The sequence below is a fragment of the Mus caroli genome, chromosome 10 (genome assembly GCF_900094665.2).
Source record: "Mus caroli chromosome 10, CAROLI_EIJ_v1.1, whole genome shotgun sequence".
NCBI lineage: Eukaryota > Metazoa > Chordata > Mammalia > Rodentia > Muridae > Mus > Mus caroli.
This window is the reverse complement of record NC_034579.1, coordinates 44,622,245-44,644,368: the sequence shown is the minus strand read 5'-3', so window position 1 is coordinate 44,644,368 and position 22,124 is coordinate 44,622,245. Positions and strand designations below refer to the sequence as shown.

The following is a 22,124-nucleotide window of genomic DNA, read 5'->3' as shown; positions in this document are numbered from 1 at the left end:
CAATTTTGTTTTCATTTTTATTTGTTTAGTTTAATTGCCAATTTGTTGATTGGCAGTTTCATTACCTTAGTATTTAATTTCAACAAATATTTTTTAAGTTTTAGAGACTAGCCCATTGTCTCAGGTATAACTAAAAAATATTTTCTTTCATGATCTTAACCCTGCTGATGGTTTCTTTTGATGTCTAGGCACTCCATTTTCATGGAGTCTCCTATATTGATACGTGTGGTTAGTTCAAATGCTGCTTTTCTTGTTTAAAACAGTTCTTGCCAACCTAAGCATCTTGAAAGCTATCTTTTTTGCTTTTTTTCTAACAGGTTCAGTGTTTCTGAAAATTATTTTTAATAACTGAATTATAATTATACCATTTCCCCGTTTCTCTTATTTTTCTTTAAATCCTTACATGAACATCCCTTGCCATCTCTCAAATCCATGGTTGCTATTTATTTAGTTGTTAAACAAACATACACATACACACAAGCACACACACACACACAAATACACATGTAATGAAAGATATATGAGAAGAAATATATAAATATAATTATATTTTATATAGTTAGTCTATCAATTTTCCTGTGAGGTTATTAACTATGATAAGCTCTGTATTTGTTTGTGTTTTGACAGAATTGCCCATTTTCCCCAATAAATGATGCATGACAAGGGGGGGATTTCATTTATGTATACCAAATATTATAAACATATCTTGGTCTTTTTACTTGACAGTTATATACCTCTTTCACTTGAATCTTTAGTTGAATAACTAATGTTTTCATATTTAACATTTGCGTTTTTGCTAACTTTTCTATTATTTAAAGAAGAATTAATAATTTAAATATGCTATTAATGCAAATGTATTATGTATTAAAAATTCTGAAATTTAAGGTACAAAATTATGTTTTCCTTGGCACTGGGAAAATATTTTAATTTTAGAAGTCATACTATGTGAAGCCTAAATTATCTTTATTCGCATAGCAAATCAATAGGAATTTTTGGGTGAGTAGAATTCATAACATATACTGTATCTTCCTATTATAAACTTGTACAGGAAATAGGAGAGAGATTACTGCTTCTATTTTATACCTAGAAAAAGGAGATGGAGGACTGTTCGCCACATATTAATTGTGTCAATCATATCTGCATACAGGCTTCTCTCAGTGCCCCAGTGTCATATCCCATGGCTACAAACTGAAATAGTGTGGATCTTCTGCAGTGATTTTAGTTATGTCTCTAGCTGTCCATTGATAAAGGCAAAAAGATAAATTAGTTTATTTATGGCTGTCAGACTCTAGCAAGTTCATCTTTCCTTCCTTCCTTCCTTCCTTCCTTCCTTCCTTCCTTCCTTCCTCCTTCTTACTTTTTTTTTTTTAAATTCAAGCAGCAACTATTTGTGCTATAGGTTCTCTGTAGGAAAATGTCATGAGCCTAATTATGTATTTAAAGTATAGTCCTTTTAATTCCCTAAAAGTTCATGACATGAGATTTGTCTACCTCTGTTGTTTATGTTTTTAAGCCTCTCTATCATTTCCCAAACAATTTTTTTTCTGATTATAAAGTTTACTGAACTCCATAGAATTAAATTTATCTATTTTTCAATTGTATTATCTGATAACATACTCATATTTTCAAACTTATTGGAAAAATGCTCCTGACCAAAATATTTTACTGTTGTATTTGTAATAAAACCAAATGGACAAATTGCCCTATAATACCCATTTTCAAAAAATAGGTTTTCCTAATCCAAATGAGAGTGAGTGCCATGGTCATGAACTCTTACTTTCTACTGATTCTGAGTGACAAGAAGGGTTTCCCTTTCTGGTTTTCATAAAAGACTTCTACTGTACAGTTTTATCAATATGTATATGATTCAAACAACAGGGCTTAAAATTTGATCAAATTCAAGACACTAAATTATACATTTTTTATCTAGTTAACATATAGTTAAAAAGTGTGTTTGTCATGTGTGCCAGTTTTAGATATATATGCATTTAAACTAGAAGCAATCTAAAGTGATTGTAAAAGTATAGTGTTACCAGTACATGTTATATCATTCCTAGATCATGTAATTATTCTGATGGGAAAATTATTTTCATGTAAGTCATTAGATATAAAGATCTAGCTTTTCCTCCACAGCCGTTAGAATGAGACTGAGTAGCCTTGGCAGCAGCTGGAAATCCCAGAGCTGTCTACTAGGGCTGCTGTTCCAGGACAAATCATGCTGGGTATTCCTTGAAGATGTTCATATACAAATGAAATAATGTTTCAAAGAACATCAAGGCCAAACTCCAAAGGAGCAGGAGATGACAAACAGACAACGTACTGATCCAGGACCTGGCAGGAAATCACAGAGGCTGTCCCCATTGCTTTGATTCAGTGACAGTGTGGTAAGGACTCTAGAGTAGCTGAATTTGTTTTTAACAACTCAGTGATTCCCTTGACACCAGAGCACTGAGCTGGTGTAATTGTCCTAATTCACTCAGCCCTGAAAATAGCTTGGTATCTGAAATTTCTAGAAATGAAAAATTGATTTTATTTATTCCCTCTCTATTATTGGTTAGCCTCAAATCACACAACACAAACTAACTGGCAGACTGAATGTTCCATAAAAGTTTATGTAGCTTAGAAAATACACATTTCTTCTCCAAATTTCCCTTACTGTAAGGATGTTAGCATCTTATTATAAAATTAAATTTACTCAAACAATTAAAATCTTCTTTAAGGAATTCTTGATATCTACTTCTATAAATGTTATGTATCAAAACTTGTCCTGGGGAGGCCCTATATATCTACTCACCCCAGTCGTGAGCCACAACACACCAAAGTATAGATATCAGCAAAGTCCAATGTGAGGAATGATGAATTTTATCAGAGTTACTTATGAGTATATGGGAAGAGGTTGCATATAGTAGCAGAAATGAATCAAAGGCAGAAGCAATACCAAAACCCATATAGCACAAGTGAAAATAATTTCTAGGAATCTGGAGCACACTCATAGCCTGCAGGCAGATCAACTGTTATAGAACATCACTTCTAAGTGACTCAGTTGGGCTAAACCTGTTCCAGGCAGCAGAGACTTCCTGGACATATTTGGGGGTGTTTATATCCATGCTTAAAGACATTCTGTGCAGGACAGAATATTTTAATCTCCAAAGAAACTGTTACCTTGCAACTCCTTGGAATTCATGGAATTTGTCTTATTTTTGTTGTTTTTTTTTAATCACATAAGATTTTTGAAATATAGATGAATATAAATATAGGTAAATCTGTGCAAAATAGAACATTTTTATCTAATTCTTATAAACCTGATGAAAACTTAATTTTTTTTTCCTAAGGGATAATTCATGTATCTGTCACTTAAACAGTTATTCAGGACTTTTTTTTTTTTTTAGCCAGTTTAATGTTTGACTAGAAAGCCAAGAGTTTGTGTTTTTTTACCAGACTCTGTAAATTAAAAAGCCACAACTTTGTTGTCAGAATTTAAAAAGAGCCAGAGTTTACGTACTTGACAAGTTTAAAACTAAAAGCAACTTAGTTGTCTGGTTTGATAGAGAGAAAACCATTCGTCTTGAAGCAACATTCAGAAAAGCTGACAAATTACAGTTCCTAAACCTGGAATTGCCAAGACCACTGTCACCTGCTGTCCTGTATTCACCACCACACATCACGTCCTTCTATCCGTTATCAGCTTGTATGACAATGACTAATCAGATTTCTTTCTCCTGAGTATATTTGCCTCTATGTCTTAGTTCCATACCAGCTAAGTTTTTCAGATTTCTACCTCAGGCCTAGGTACTTAATCCACTTGATAGCTGCCTCTACATGAAAAGCTTAATGGAATGTTAAAAGTATCACTGTTATTCTGGCAACACCATGTCTACAAATGCAGATAAAACAATCGGTCACATGTGGACATTCTTAAAGTAGAGGAAAACATAACCACACTGTGCATATGTGTGCTCACAGAAGAAAAGTTTTAAGAAGCAAGGAGATGAATAGCAATGGATAATACTCACACCTCTGATATCATGTATCTACCTTATGTACCCTCAATGACTATGATAGCTGACTGACTCTATCTACAAACCTGGGTGATAATGAAAATTCCTCATTTTGCACCATTGCTCCCTTGAGGAGCACTCAGTGAACAGTTCACAATGAAGCCTACTTTCAAACCTCTCTAGAATTAAACATTTATCTTCCTGAGATTAGTTTAGAGTTTACTGAGGTTTTCTCCATTTTTGATTTTGCATTTTAGTTGTTTTTTTCCACATTTGAAAACACAGGTGTCAATATGGTTGTTTTTGCCTTTTATGTATTATTCAAGCTTCATTAATGTTTCTGGTGTGTGCTTGTTATAGTATCTTTTACCCCTTTTCTATTTAGTATTCAGCATGCTAAATTTCACTGAATAATGAACATTTTCTAAGCAATGAGCTTCATGAGGACATGTGCTATGTCTGTTCTGGTTATGCCTGTGTCTTCAGCATTAGCACAATATCTAGTATAGAACAGCTGGGTGCTGAATGCCTATGTACTATTTGTCTTTTGTATTTATTTCTTTTTGAATTTAAATGCTATTGTGAATATGATAATGGAATATTATCTAGATACAAATGCTTACAGAGTTAGACACATTGTATAGAGCCTTTAGAGCTGACACATTTCTTTGAAGAATGGTAAAATGAATTAATTAGTTCAAATTGCTGTTTCATTTATATACTGCTTTTAAGTTTCTATTTACAAAAGCTTTAAGGTTTAATATATCATTTTTTTCTCATTTAATATTAATCTGTCTCACATAAGCCATACATGTTCTATAGAGAAGTCATTTGATAAAGAGTCATTGTCTTCTGACAATTGACTTATGTTCTCCCTCTCTACAAAACAGAAATTAATCTCGTACTCAATGAACTTTCAACTGTGTCCTGTCTTGAAATAGGGTTAATAAGATGCATGCTACTATGTAACTCTTTATTTATAAATCAGTAAAACTGATTTGAATTTCTTTATATATTCATTGAAACTTTATTTTTTTAGAAAGTGATACGGTTGATTTTGATGGAATTGTATTTTTTGTACATATGAAAAGAATACCTCAATTTCAAAAATGCTAGATGACTTTAAACTCATTAGAAAGCAAACAATCCTCTCGAACAGATTCAGCAATTTTGCCTCTAGGTGTGAAGTCAAAAGACATGCAGAATGTCAAGGAGATATCTGAGCTGTCATGTGCATCTCGTAATAGTTAATATATTCAATTAGCACGAATATCCACCAATATATGAACTCATAAAGAAGTATATGGGCACAATGGATGATTCTCCTTTAAAGAAGAGACAATATTGGAATAATTGACAACATGGGTGAAACAGAAAGAGGTCAAGTAATGTAATCCAGATAAGGAAAGACAAGAACCGGGTGAACCATATATCTCTATCTTTATCTCTATCTCTATCTCTATCTCTATCTCTATCTCTATCTCTATCTCTATCTCTATCTCTATCTCTATCTCTATCTCTATCTCTCTCTCTCTCTCTCTCTCTCTCTCTCTATCTCTCTATCTCTCTATCTCTCTATCTCTCTATCTCTATCTCTATCTATCAATGTTTGGCTGTGGGTCTCTGCATCTGTTCCTGACAGCTGCTGGGTGGAGCCACTCAATGGACAGTTATGCTAGGCTCCTGACTGAATCCGTGCTGACATGTATAAACATAGCCTGAAGCTCCAAGATAGATATGAGTTTAATTGTATTAGACATTTAACATAGGGTGGCTGTTATGTTTTCAACAGTATAGGTTTCAAATTGTAGGATAATGAAGGCACCCTGGGTTACTAAGATTAATAGATGGAAAAGGGAGAGAACATTGGAAAATAGATATGGTATAGAGAAATAAAGGTCTTTATGCATACAAAGCCATGATGAAAAATTTAACCTGAGTCATGACACTCTGGGAATCATTCAAAAGCCATTGCATTGACTAGTGTCACACCATAATTTGAGTTGGTACAAATGTTTATTGGATTTTATTATGGCTGTTGTTTTTCAGTTAGGAAAATTAGACTATGGCATTATTCATTTTTCCTAACAAGTAAAGTTCCATTACTCTTACCTCCTGCTCTTTATTTACTTACAGTTCATTTTTCCATTAGCACAAAATATTGGATAAAATACCTGTAATGAAATAATTTTCTGTTTTTGTTTATCATTTATGTTTTTCCCAAGCAAGTATAAAAATTAAGTGAATGAATATCAAGAGTTAAGTACTAAATCTAAATTGATTATTGCCATTTTATTATATTTTCTGCATAAAAGAGCATTGTGGCAGGTGAGTTTTTGTTTTGGAAGTATTATATGATTTTATTTTTCTTAATGATCATAGTGGAAAGCATGAAAATTTTGTTCATTTACCTTAAGATACTAAAATCATAGATTATAATATGTAAATTAGTTAATGCAATCTTTATTAATACTAGTAAGGATTATGGATTGACTTTTTACCTCAGTAAGTCTTTCTAAATTTAGCTTTATTAATTTTTGCTTTTATTTTTTAAAGTTAAAGATGTTAATAGATAAGTCTTCCAAACAACTATTCTTCAACTCTGATAGATATCAGTCTAAATGAAATTAGATATTCCCTGTTTTAACTTTTATTTTATGTCATATGAAGAATAGGTTTTTTGGAGGCATGTGCCAAATCATCTTTGGTGTCTCTGTTTTCATATAGTACATTATCATAACTGTTGTCAACAACACACTAAAAACATGAGTCTTGTGATAGTGAACCAAGCAGTCAAGGAAGCTTATAGAGACAATGGAGATAAGTTTAATACAATTTAGTAAAATATTGAAGTAGCCTTAGAATAAGCAAGCCCAAGACATTTCTCTGTAGCATTAAGGCAATAATGAATCAGCATAATTTTGAAGTTTGTACTGACTGAGGTTATGACATATTCTAGGCAATTCTTCAAGCACTGAGGTATATCCCAGTCGCTATTTTTTCTGTGAATGTCTTTATATAATTTAAACTGATATTATTCCTTTTTAACATACTCAATGCTTTCATTTAATTAGTATCATAATAATGACCTACTGATAGATATCTGACTACCTGGCAACAACTTTGAGGAAGACCACTTTTTTGAAAGATGAAAATATTCACAAATAACAAGATATTTAAAGATTATTAGGCCATAGTCCACAAGCTGATTAAATATTTTTTTTATTTTTTCATTTTTATGAGAAGTTACTATGCAGATAATTAAGTAAATAATAAACATAAAACAGTAGGGAGAAGAAAGCATGCATGGTAGTATTATTTTTTCATATAACTTTGTTCAAAAATATACCTTCAGTAGGTCCTTATTGTAATTTTAACTTTGCTATGAACAGGTTATATTAAAGGCTTTAAGTTATCAATCATTGTTGCTATTTGGAATTAGTGTTTTCATGATGTTTTAAGAATATGCACACATAGTTTAGTTGTTGAATATTCCCAGATGTCAACTTATAATCAAACTCTGTTAAATGAGAAAAATCAATCATAATTCATGATTTTAAAACCATTAAGTATAAACAATATTTATGAATATACATTTCTTAAGTGCAAAAAGGTAATCTGAGCCGCAAATATAAAGATAATTAAATGTATTGGAGGCCAGCAGATAGTGCAGAAATACTTCCCCTTGATATTGATTCTTCTCAAGATCAATAGCAGTTCCAAATGTAGTAAATATCAGACAAGATTTAACAGGATCTAAATGATTAAGACTAGAGTATTGTTGCTGGAGAGTTCATTAACAACACTATCGATATTGTATGGTTTGTAGACATTGGTAAGAGCTTTATGGAACAATTTAAAAGAGAAAAAGATATCTCAATGGACTTCTTTTAGTGGGAAAAGATTTAATTAGGTAAGAATAATTACATTAGTTTAATGGAATTTTTAATTGAAAATCTGGTGGCATTTTGTAACCTGCTATGCAGCTGTCTCTGAATCATTTCTTTCTTAAAATGAAGAGTTTTCCACATGGTATTTGAAAAACATCTAAATAGTTTGGAATCCATACACAAATGTTTAAACCTATGTAGAAATTATGGCAAAACAAAAACAGCACACAGGAGTTTCTGCTTCAGAACAGCACATTTAAATATTGTCAGAAGGAATTACCATTACAATATTAATAGCAATTCTTAGAATTCAGAAGTGCCATATTGTAAAATGTTAATGATTCTAAGTTTAAACCTCATGCACTGCATTTTACTACTTATAAAACTCTAAAAACTCTCTAAAATAACCTTATGTCTTGTTAATGATAGTGGCATCCAATACATATTTTAAAGAATGAAAACTCCAAAATGTATAACCATAAAGAGTCACGAAATGCCTTTTTCTTCTTTTTATCCCATATTACACATAGGTATGGTGCATATAAATATATTTACATATTATTCATATATACTTATGTATTAAATACTAATTATTATTCAACTAAGTAAAAATCATACTTTAGTCTGTATTTTACCAATTAATCAGAACAAGCTCAACATAAACTGGATATCATTTCACTTGTAGTTTGAATAAGAAGGTGTTGGTTTAGAGAGAGTTACTCAAATATGTGAATTCAAAGTAGCACCAAATAAATGGATCAGTTGTTACCAGTGCTCAACAAGTAAGTACTACCATGCAGGCCTATACTTTTCACATGATTGTCAGAGATTGCATAAATCTGAATTTTCTTTTTTCTTTTTTTTAGTCATCAATTTGGCCATGAGACCTTATCTGTTTTATTATTTCCCTCTTTTTATTTTTATGTGTTCTTATATTGACTCTTGTCTTTTTTAACCTTCGTGGATACCAAGGTTGTTTTCAATGGCCATTTAAAAAATACTTCTGGAATATACTTTAATTCCACATATTTGTAATACAGACTGTAATACAGAGATATCATTGCTTAGATGATACATCAAAGTGTGTGAGAGAATGGAAAATACTGGAATACTAGAATGATAGTAAAGATTATATACTACTATCTCTCTTAGCATCAGGGGCTAGAAAGGTTTTAATGTAGACAAGATGTTCAACTGTGCTCAGAATAGAAAAGTTAAGAAACTTCAACACACAGATGAACAGATTTTGTTGTTGAGGACTGAATAGGAAAAAACTTGTGTGAAAAAAATAAGTGGCATTTCCTAATTTCCAAATGTTTATAAAATGTTGATATGAAAGATTGTTAAGTAAACACATGGCTATGGATGCAATACGATCAATGGTCTTTAGTACCTACCTCTATGTCTTTCCTGAAAATATGGATACCACCTGAAATTGTAAGATGAATAAACCCTTTCTAACCTAAATTGCTTTTCCAAAGGTTTTATCACAGCAAAAGAAATAAAACCAGAGCAGACACCTTAACTCAAACTAATTGATTCCCTGTCAGTATACTGAGTCACACTTGACCAGGGTTGCACTGCTGGTATGAAGTTATTTGCCCAACTTGATGCTTAAGATTAGTATATAGTAATAGATATTACTGTATATATTACTATATGCTACTGTATATATTAATACATATATACATATACTTATATATGCTTATCAGGCAGAATGTGTATCTTTATTCATAATTTCTAAATTTGAGAGAAAACCACGGACTTTACGAATTTTTTTAGCTATCATTTCAATTGATTATACCATCAGGGATATACTTCATTTTATAGAAATGAAGTTCCAATTACAATGCCCTTCTGTTCTTCTCTTTACACACCCTATTTTGTTCTCTTGAAGAACATATCCCTATTCCCCATTTAGGCCTATCACATATGCAGAAAAGTTGCAACATTGTACTTTTTAAACAGGCTCCTGATTTGGGATCCTGTCCACCTTGAAGAGATTACCAGTCTTCTGGCGATTACCAACACTATCTGACAACACCTGCTATATACCATGTGCCAAAAGCTATGCAAACTACTTTAATGTATTATTACCTCATGTAGCCCATGTGGGCCACACAGCTGCGGGTAAAGAACTCTTTTTCAGAGTGGGACAAAGAGCTGGCAGCAGAGCACACAATGGCAGCTGCAGAGTTATTGGAGAATTGTTTCACAATTGGTTCCTGATTGGTTCCGAGGGCAGCTCTCATCATTCACTTCAGTTATCAGGCATCATGTACTAGCATTATGAAGGTCAGGGGCCTGGGCATAGTGTGCAAGCTGAGAGTTTACCCTTCCTGTGTGCATCCTTCTGTTATCAGAGAGTCCCATTTCAAATCCTGCTGACTGTGCCGAGAAGAATCCGGTCCCAATACCCTTCCCTTTATCCATCAAAATTAATATTCATGTCTTCTAGTTGAAAAAAAAGCATATACAATTACTTTTTAATTGCAACTATTGAATTTTTAAAGTAATTATTTTTTACCCATGATCAGTGGTTTGTAAAGGCTTTTAAAAAATATTTCATTAAAAATTAGGAAACAAAGCAAAAGGTATTACTTTAAATTTTGATTATTTGTTTCAGTTAAGAGGCCAAGTCAACGAAAGAATCAGAATCTGTAGACTTATCTTCCATTTACTGGGCCAAACATCTTTTTGTACTGTGCATTGTACCTCTGATGGAAGTTCAGAAATGAGCAAAATCTGAAACGTAGGAGTTCCAGAATGGATCTGCCACCTGCCAGCTTAGCTTCAGAACTCAGAGGGGACCTGCCTACACTCATTTAATGGAAAGATAAATGTGTTCACAGAACTGTTACTATAAATTCATTTGGAACTGGGACAGAGACTGCATTCAAATTCCTTCCAGGTTGGAGTTGCTGGCAGATTTGGTTCAAGGTACCTTTGGGAGGTCATGTATTCTAGAGAAGTGCCAGAGTGTGATCGTTATTCAGAGTTGCCCAAGACCTATTTCTTTTACTGCTAAAGCAAATGTTTTGGCAGAACATATGTATTTATTCTTAGAAATGTGATTAAACACTTACTATATACATGACAGCATATGTGTGGCACTACAATGTTAGTGTGGTGTGTGGTGAGTGTGGTCCAACAAGTAACTAAAAACAATTGAGTAATTCAAGTATATCCTATAGAACATTCATTACATTGTAAAGTTTTAGTCCAAACCAAGAACATTAATGGGAAAACACACACACAGAGAGAGAGAGAGAGAGAGAGAGAGAGAAAGAGAGAGAGAGAGAGAGAGAGAGAGATAGATTCTTATGAAATTATAAGTTTTAAGAATTAGAAAAAATACTATGCCTCATTTTTATTAATGTTGACATTTGTTTATTTATTTGATACATGTTTTTATATAGCTCTGGCTGCCTTGGAACTTACCTTGTAAAACAGGCTGGCCTGGAACTTATAACAGTCGCCCTTCCTTTGCTTCTTGAGTGCTGTCATTAAAGGTATATGCCACCTGACCATTACTTCTAGGACACAAATGCCACAGCCACCAAGAGTAAAAATATTTTGATAAAGTTTTGCTAAAAGGATTCTTTGGTATAATTTAGACCTTTTTCTGTGTTTTCTTCCATGTATGTATGTCAGAAGGTTTTTTTGTCTTAACTTCATCATTAATACAAAGCCAAATATGTGGTTTAATTTTGGGGGCAGATAACTATCTTAATGTGTTTATTTTCATTACTTTAGAAAAAGATTTAATATAATTACAACCAGAATAAGAAAAACTTTTAGATCAAACATAGATCTGTCTGGAATTTGCTGCTTAGTGAAGCAGTCTTTCCATAAATAAAATCTGTCTATACAAATATCTTAGATGTTCAAAACATTTTTATTATATCTTATGTCAGGATATGTTTGAAATATGAGTGAATATTTAGAACATTATGCTTTTGAAACATTTGATGCAGAGTTGGATTTTATTAAAATGAGCAAAAGATAACTCAGAAAATAGAAACGATGTCCAGGAAGTAGGCTTCTGTTTTTCAGCAAAGAGCCACCATTTATTGTCCTGGTGGTGAGTTCATACAGAATAGTTGAAGCTTCGAAATTTCATTGCTCGAGATCTAAGTGTTCCTTACCCCTCATTTTACCACTTGAAGAAAAAGAAAAATTGAAATGATCTCATATTGATGAGCTCTGCAAGGGTATATTATGATCATTCCAAGACACTCATGTTAAAAGGTTATCTAAGGTGAATTACAGTTTTTGGATCATATTGCACTTTTTCCTTTTTATTCTTGTCTCAACATTCCCAACTGCTATTTCTTTTCCATTTACTCTTCTCAGTCCTCCCCCAACCTCCTTCCTCTCCAAGATCTACTCCTCGGGTTCCCTTCGGGGGGGAAGGGGAAGGGTAAGAGGCCTCCCAGAGATATTAACTAAACACAGCATAACAAGTTAAAATAAGACAAGATAAAAAAACCAACAACAAAAAACAAAACAAAACAAAACAAAACAAAACAAAAAAAACCAAAAAACTCAGCCGGGCATGGTGGCACACGCCTCTAATCCCAGCACTCTGGAGGCAGAGACAGGTGGATTTCTGAGTTTGCTGGATCAAATCATGGCTCTATTGTTAACCTTTGTGAGACTTTCTTCTGTGCTTCACAATATCATACTATTGGTCTTAATATTTAACTTCATAATGTCTACTTCTTCTGAAATAGAATATTCTAATGATGCTTCCTTCTTCTGGCATGAATCCCGTTCCTACAGTTGTTTTACTTTCAAATAAACATGACCACCATACATACTTGTACACATGTATGTGATTGTACTTAAATGTTCAGGGCACACGTATTTCTGAGTTTTTCTAGCTAAATCATGTGGATTTAGTAAATGGTTTAGTAAGAAAGTAGTTTATATGCAATTGCATAATTTTAAAAATTATATTTTTTAACTTGGAATTACTCTTTAGGGTTGATATAACATATAATGAAAATCAAGTTAGAAACAAAATTATAATTAATTTCAATTCTATGTCAGAGGATAAATTTCAAAGAATAACAGAGTCATAAGTGTTTAGATTTCATCAGAACTCCCAAAATATAAATTATTGCTGAATCAAATCATGGCTCTGTTTTTAACCTTTGTGAGACTTTCTTCTGTGCTTCACAGTATCATACAAAGTTAAATGTCACCAACAGTGTGTAAGATCTTTATTTTCTCATTGTCTTTGCCAGAACCTTTTATAATTTATTTTGGAGAGTATCTGCTCTTACTGTAAATTGTGACATGCCATTGTCACTCTGATTTCTATTCATCTGATAATTTAGGAAATTCCAAAATTTTGAGGTACCTATTGAGGACACGTCTAGATCTAAGTAGATCTATAGTTCTTTTACAGATATCTACTAAGGTCTATCACCAAGCTTTAAACAGTGTTGCTATCTACCTCCTTCCCCCATCCCAGCACACACACACACACACACACTCACACACACACTCACACACACACACACACACATACACACACACACATTCTTAAGTGTTTGAATGTACCCATACATTTCCTTTCAGATCCATAGCTGGCTATTCACTTCTTCCTATCTATAGGGCATTGTTTCCATTGCTGTAAGGAAGTGTTATTTTATTAGTTTTCTTCAATGAACAAAAAACATTTTTTTTAGTTTTATATAATTTCACTTATGCGTTTTTACTTTTGTCTCTTCTTTTAATGTTATTCATTCAAATGGACTTATCACTACTGTTTCTTTTAGTAGTTTAATGTAACCAGTGAGGGGAGGGCTTCTATTTTCACCTTATGAATGGCTATCCATATGCTAGCAACATTTATTGAAGTGTTTATAATTTCTTCATTGCCCATAGTTCTACCTTTGTCAAAAGTCAGTGAGAAAAGATACAACTAACTCTCTAGAGACTTGAGGCCCCAGGGAGTGGGGAGGTCTAGTGGAGTGGGAGATGGAGTGGGGACATCCTCTAGGAGACTGGCTGGAGGAGGGGGTATGGGATGAGGAGCAGTTGGGGACAGACAAAAGGGGGATGAAGACTGAACTGTAAAAAACGATTAAAGAATAAAGTAAAATAACGAAACAAAAAGAGAAAAAACTGAGTTGACTGCAAATGTCTAGCTTTCCTCCTCTATTTCATCCCATTTGTGGGTATGGCTATTTTTTGATGTCATTGTCATGCTATTTTTATAGTGCATTTTGTAATCAGCTTGTTTAAGACCTCTTACTGTATTCTTTTGACCCAACACTGTTTGGAAATTCAGGGTCTTTTATAGTTCCACACACATTATAGTGTTTACTTGTTTCATCTTTGAAGAAATACATTGGTAATTTGATAGGGATTATCTTGATTCTATCATTCACTTTGTGTGTTATAGAAATTTTAGCAATATTAACTCTTCTAATCTATGAACCCAGGTGCTCTTCCACTCATTTGTGTATTTATTAACGTATTCCAGCAAATGTATAGCTATATTGTAGATGTTTATCCTGTTAACTTAAATATAATTGTATGCATTTTATTTTAAATTGTGACTGTTTTAATTAGGACTGCTTTGCTGAATCCTAACTCAGATAACTCAGTATTGGCATATGCACTGCAATTTATTTTGATGTTGATTTTATACCCTGCTGCTCTGCGGAATTAGTTTATTAATTCTAATAGTGTTTTAATGATGTGTTTCTATATATAAGATTATGTCATCTGTAAATAGTGACAATTTTCCTGTTTTTCTTCCAATTTAGATGCCATTTATTTCATTGTCTTACATAATTGCTCTGGGTATTACTTCTATTATCATCTTGGGTAAAACTGACAAAAGTGGACATCCTTATCTTGCTGCATCTTAAGGCATCACTGTCAGTTTTCCAGCATTAAGTATGTTGTAAGCTGTTGTTGTTTTATAAATAAATATACGTTGCTACTTTGAACTCTGTTAATCATAAGTAAATCATTTAGCATTTTGATCATAAATAATGTTAATTTTTATCACGTGTGAGTTCTGTTTCTGTTAAGACTACCATGGCTTTTGTCATTTCTCTGTTGGTGTGTTATAGAATGATATCCTGTTTATTGAACAGTGTACATTCAACCATTGTCACAAATACTTGAAATACTGAAGTAAAGTCATCTAGATTATGTTGAAAAAAAAAATGTGTGTGTGTGTGTTATGTACATGATCATGCAGATGCATGCAGAGGCCAAAGGTAAATGCTGGTTATCATTCTCCATGATGCTTTACCAATTGAGTATCATAATGTAATTCTCTAAACTCATCTTTAATATTTTTAGTGTACTATTTATACTAAAAAACTTGGATTACTAATATTTTCTTGAGGATTTATTTGTCTTTGTTCATCAGTCATCTTGGCTTACAATTGTTGATATGCATTGACTGTATTCTTTTTATATCTGGGTAGTTTTGACTTAAGAATAGGATTTTGGAAGTCTTTTCATCTCTTTTTGAATTTGTGGTAAAATTTAGCAGTTGAAGATATTTTGTTCTGAGAATATTTAATTATTATTATTATTTTATCTTATTTCACAGTTCAGTCCTTATCCCCCTCCTTGTCTGCCCTCTGACTGTTCCTCATCCCATACCTTCTCCCCTCCTCCAAGATGATGTTCCCACCCTCACCCCCTCCCTCACCCCACTAGACCTCCGTACTTCCTGGGACCACAAGTCTTTTAGGTGCATCTTGTCTCACTGAGGCCAGACCAGGCAGTCCTCTGCTGTATGTGCCTGGGGGCCGCAGACCAGCTGGTTGGTGGCTCATTTTCTGAGAGATCAAGGGTCTACAGGTTAGTTGAGACTGAGACTGTTAGTCTTTCTATGAGGTAGCCCTCTGACTCAGGTTCTTCCAGCTTTGCCCTAATTAGAACACATGGGTCCCCAGCTTCTGTCCTTTGGTTGGGTGTAAGTATCTGCATCTGACGCTTTCAGCTGCTTATTGGGCCTTTGGGAGGACAGCCATACTATGCTCTTGTATGTAAGCATACCATAGAATCAGTAATAGTGTCAAAACTTGGAGCCTCTCCTTGAGCTGGCTCTGAATTTGGGCCTGTCACTGGACCTCCTTTCCCTCAGGGTCTTCTCCCTGAAGATCTTTTAGACAGAAATAATTTTTGGTAAGAGTTTTTTGACCTTGGGATGACAACCCCATAACTCTACTTGATATCTTATCTTTTTACTGAAAATTGACTCTACAAGTTTCCTCTTCCCACTGTAGGGCATTTCATTTAAAGTCCCTCCTTTTGAGTCCTGAGAGTCTCTCTCCTCCCAGGTCTCTGGTACATCCTAGATGGTCCCCCACCTTCTACCTCCTGAGGTTTCCTGTTTTATTCTTTCGGCCTCAGGCCTTTACTCCTGATCACCCCCAATGCCTGATTATGTTCCCCTTTTCCCCTCCACCTATCCTGTTCCATCCAGTTCTCTCCCTCCCTCTGCCTCCTGTGATTGCTTTCTTCTCCCTCCCAAGTGTGACTGAGACATCCTCACTTGGGCCTTTCACATTTTTAATCTTCTTCAGTTCTATGGATTGTATCTTGCATATTCTGTATTTTTTGGCTAATATCCACTTATTAGTGAGTACGTACCATGCATGTCCTTGGATCTGAGTTACCTCACTCAGAATATTTTCTAGTTCTATCCATTTGCCTACAAAACTCATGATGTTCTCATTCTTGATACCCAAGTAGTATTCTGTTGTTTAAATGAACCACACAAGTTCATATGGTGACAAAACAGCCATCTTTCCAGTTCCTTATGTTTCAGTACTGTTAAGATGCCCAATCGTAAGTTATCATCTTGATCAGCCATCTTATTTCTGTGGTGTCAGTAAAGCTTTGGTTTTACTTAAGCCTCCACTGTCTCTTTTATAATTATTCAACATAAAAACTTCTTAGTTTTATTTTTTTGAAATCTTTTCTTTTCAGTGTATTATAAATCAGTTTCTAATTAGACCATTTTTGTTTTTGACTAGAAAATGACAAAAATGACCAACAAAATATTAGTTCCAATGGGATTTTCTCAGGCATCTATTTCAATATTTCCAGGAGATGAGTAGTATTAAAAAAGATATTTGATAAGGAACAATGAAATGAGGAATGAATAAGAGCTCCACTAATTACATATCTATTGTACTTACATGTGCTAAAACATGTGCTTTATTTTTAAGTATAGAAGGCAGTGGGAAAGGAGGTCAAAATATATGTATGATATGTTATGATTATATATGATATATATCATATATAGATATGATATATGTCATCTATATATCATATCTATCTATTATCTATCTAATCTATCTATCTATCTATCTATCTATCTATCTATCTATCTATCTATCAATCTATCTATCTCTCATCTACCTACCTATTTACCTAATCTACACATTACTGGTGAAGTTTCTGTCTATTTCTAGCTATGATTAATATTTATTTCTAATTTTGTTACTATAAAATAGTCTAAAGAGGTTGTTATTAGTGCCATTTCTTAAGGGATTTGATCTGGTCCTCATTAACTGGTCAGTTCTGCTCTAGACCATAGCTTTGCTATCACAGACAGTTCTCATTTAGGAAGCAGTTGGAGATGTAAGACTCTCATATAATCTAAGGTGACTGGAGGTAATGAAATTAGTTCTTTTTCTACTCTCAGACACATCTACCCAATGTATATTAGGTAGTCAGATATTATTTGAGAAATTATCATACAGTACTCAAATTAATTTAAACAAAACCAAAATGAAGGCAGAAAGTGCAGTCTATCATCCAGCATTTAGTTTTATTTTATATCCATATAAAGAGACAATGTTTTCTAGGAAAAGCAGTTCCAAGTGCCAGTTATCATTTCTAGGTCTATATTTTGCTTATCTCAGCTCTACTATTTATTTTGTCTTTCTTTCTGCTGATGCAAAGTTTGGTTGGATGTCATAAGTCTATTTCCTTGACATATAGTACTATGTTGCTTGTGCAAATACTTTCTTTGTAAAATATAGGATTGATTTCTCTAAATAATCATTATAGTACTCAATAGTTTTTCTTTATGTTTCTATTTTATTTGTTTTAAGAAAATTTTACATTCTTTATTTTTAAGTAGAATAATTGTTTTTTATTCCACCCCCATTCATTTTTATATATTTTTATTAGATATTTTCTTTATATACATTTCAAATGCTATCCTGAAAGTTCCCTATACCCTCCCTCAGCCCTGCTCCCCTACCCACCCACTCCCACTTCTTGACCCTGGCTTTCCCTTGTACTGGGGCATATAAAGTTTGCAATACCAAGGGGCCTCTCTTCCCAGTGATGGCCAACTAGGCCATCTTCTGCTACATATGCAGCTAGAAATACGAGCTCTATCAAACACAATCCACTGTTTGTTCAAAATGAGTTAATTTGTATGGTTTCCAAAGAATTTTTGTTTTTATCCTTCTAGTTTTATTATATTAGAGACAATAAAAATACTTAATAGAATTCCAATTTTAAAATACTATTAAAAAATAATGGTAATAGTTTTATTATTATTTATGACTTTAACTCTTATTCCAGACTCTAATACATCATTTTTTTTTTCTGATTACTCTGACAAAATTTTTGACAAAAGCAACTTAAGAAAGGAAGCGTATCTTCTAGCTAATGGTTATAAGATCTTGAGGCTAAAGAGGTAACAGAAATATGACAACTGTTTCTGTGTCTGCAGTCAGTATGCAAGAGAGAGAATGGTGGTCCTCTCTTGTCTTTTATTTAAATTCAGCTCAGTGTGCTAGCCTGTGAGATGTTCCCACCAAGATTCGATAATCAGATTATGTTTACTTTCACAGTTAGAAATGGCCTCCTCCCTTACAAAATGCCCCAAGGCCTACCTCCTAGGAGACTTAATGTATAGCCCTGTTGACAATATTGACCATTACATCAGGAAATGGAGTTTGAATTTAGGAAAAATTGATACTGTAAGGTGTTTTTCTGTGATGATGCTGTGAAACTAGCCTGCCAGTAATACACTAAAGCTTTCACTTTTGTCTGCCTTTCTCAGCAGGTGTATAGTCTAAGATTTCATGATGTTTTAGAAAAGATGCATTTTTCAAACTTGGTAATGACTCCTCAGGCCAGAATTGCCTTATATGTGATAAATTCATCAGATGTTAACTTAGATCCAACCAAACAGTATAATTGTCAAGGTCATATTTGGTATGCTGTATCAAATTCACTCTTCTAGTTACTACCATGCGGCTATTATGGTATGCAAAATTAACCATTTGTTATTTATAAGACAAAGTTTGTTGATATGAATTTACATTTCTCAAAGACTTAAAAATGTCAAAATGATTGCTCCTATGCTCTGATATTGCAGTGTGCTGTTTAGCCATATTATTTTTCCTATGGTAATACTCTTAGCATCCTTCTGAACCAAAAAATAAAGTCACCTCATTTTGTCTTGTATTGTGACACACAATATGATCTACGGGGTTCCTATTCAGTTTGGAATTCATTTCACAGCCCACTAATTGTGTGAATGGGAAAAGGAAATAGATGCTTTTATTCTAAAGCATGCCAAACAGATGGCTCAAAGTTCACTGCTACTACCCCTGCAAGTGTGTCCCTCTCCTGTAGGTATGAGATCTGGCATAGATCCCAAACACATAGTGAGAGAGTTCTGTTAAGAGAATGATTGATAGTCACTGAACCTCTTGTTTGTTGAGTTTTATAGGCATTATTTTTTATCATTGACTCACAAAGTGACAGGTCACTTGATCAGGTGCTGAAAAGTAAAATTCATATTCATTTTACTTACAAAACCAAATGAACTTTTATTGATATGGAAATTTTGAGTGAAGAAAACAGCATAAGAGATTAAGCTTAGGTTCTTGAAAAGGGATTAACACATATACTGAGATTCAGGCTGTGGGATGATGCATCATGACTGAGAATGGATATTTGAAAATAGACTGAAGACAAGATCTGGGCTTATATCTTAAGCTTTTAAAAGTAACTCTCTTTTAAAAATCTCTTTTCTTCCTTCTGCACAGGAGAACTGTTTACTTCTATAAATAATATGTGAGATATATAATCATTCTAAATGTCACAATTTTATCCAACATACTTGTATGTGTGTGGTGAGACAGAGTAAGACAGACCAAGATAAAGTGAGAAGACCAATAAAGTGTCTTTATATATTTCCAGCTTAAAAGGCAATAGAAGGGTCGTACTGAGTTAGGAGAGAAAGGTCATATGGGTCAACTGTTCTAAAAGAGCTGTGGTAATATGGTCACAGTGCCTTATCTCAGAGAACCACAGAATATCGAGGAAATTGTGTTTTCTCTAACATTTCTTATCCCATTATTTTCTGCATGCTGTGCTTTTATGAACATGTATGTCCTTTCTCTGGCTTCCAGACTGATGCTGCTCTGATGTATGATGCAGTGCACGTTGTGTCTGTGGCTGTCCAACAGTTTCCCCAGATGACAGTCAGCTCCTTGCAATGCAATCGACACAAACCCTGGCGCTTTGGGACTCGCTTCATGAGCCTAATTAAAGAGGTAAGTCGAGAAAAGACTGAATAAGGACAGTGCAGTTCTGCTATCACACAATTTTATCTTTTAACTGAAACTTGTTTTCTTGATAGATTCTTCTCTCATATAATATATGCTAACTACAGTTTCCCTTCCCTACACTCATCCCCACTACCCCCAAATCTCCTCTTCCACAGATTTGCATCCCCTCAATTTCTTCCTAAGAAAAATGCAAGCTTTCAGAGATAACAACCAAACAGGACAAACCAAATACAAAGAGACAACTAAATAAGAAGTATTATTTTAGTCATAAATGAGTTCAATATCCATCAACATGCCTGTGATGACCTAAACAAATGCAGCCTATGACCCATTAAGAGCCTGGTTGATGATATTAGACTTATTTTAGAAAAATTGTTTTTCTTATATTTTATTTAAGTAGATGTAGATGTATAAAAATTATTATATTTTAGTCAATAAACTGAAATGTGGTTTTAATTTGAGCGTCATTTAGGCTACAATAAATTTAAAATTAATATGTGTGACAGAGCTATTTTATCCATAAAACTATATGAAACAACCTGTACAATTGTTTAACGTATATTACATATTAAAAATGAATGTAAAAGGACCAGGATATAGTTTAGTGGCAGACTGCTTGATGGGTGTATATGAGGGCCAAGTTTAATTCCTATCACTTTGAAACGCGAAAATAAAAATAATGTATGGATTCACAAAGTACAAAATTTACCTCACAATGGGTAATCGAGTAATGCTTATGACAATGTATTGTCTCTTTTGATTTTGACCAAGCCTGAAGTAGGAAAATCAAGTGGAAAATTACTCACTCACGCATATGTGCACACACATCTTTTTCTTTTGCAATTTTCTCTTCCTCCTAAGGAGGGAAGTCCTTTGTTTGCTTAGCACATTCCTCATGGATAAAAGTTTACATGGTCCATTGTCTTTAGCTATTAAAACAATCTCAGGCATTGGTACACTTAAGAATTTTCATCATTGCCTTAAGCTTTACCATCTATTTTATCATGGAATAAAAAATGCAAATAGGATCATGAATAGGAATCTCACAATATTGTTAAAGTTTCCATGCATTTTCATTCTCTAATGTATATCAAACTCAGGGGTACTGATGTTCCCTGAAGAACATGATCTTTATTAGTTTCTTCACAGTCTACATTAACTTCTTGTTTAAAACACTCAGCACTCTCAGAGCTCTGTACATAGATCACAGGTCTCTGTAGTGAAAGAATTGATTTTTCTGAACTCAGCATTTGAGCATTCTGACTGTGATGTGTGTCAGCAAGCCCTGAAAGAAACAGCTATATGACATTCCCCACTGTATTTATTGTGGGGTATAATTGAGAGCTTTGTCCACTAAATCACAGTATTCCTCTTAAGAGGACCAACAAGAGAAATTTTTCAGTTTTCCATACCAACAGAGTCTGTTTATCACGAGCAGCTTGTATGATTCCAGAATATGAACCCTGCATATTATAATGCCATCATTTTTTTCTTTTCTGCTTTGGTTGCTAGGAAGTTTAAACTTGAGTATGTTAGAGAATTTTTATTGCTTGTCCGATTTGGGCTCTTATGTTTTTACAGCTCTCTGCCTAGTTTCCTTTTGCTGTTCTTTTTTTTTTTTTTTTTTTTTTTTTTTTTTTTTT

General features: G+C 33.6%; 1 protein-coding gene across 5 annotated transcripts in view; it reads left to right on the top strand.

Annotated features, from left to right (window-relative positions):
- Grik2 (glutamate ionotropic receptor kainate type subunit 2) overlaps positions 1-22,124 on the top strand; it is a 676,604-nt gene that overhangs the window by 328,784 nt on the left and 325,696 nt on the right. For all 5 annotated transcript variants that reach the window (XM_021173658.2, XM_029482440.1, XM_021173659.2 and 2 more), the window contains exon 8: positions 20,323-20,466. In XM_021173658.2, coding sequence (XP_021029317.1) covers positions 20,323-20,466 — 144 coding nt within the window. The remainder of the gene's footprint in view (positions 1-20,322; positions 20,467-22,124) is intronic.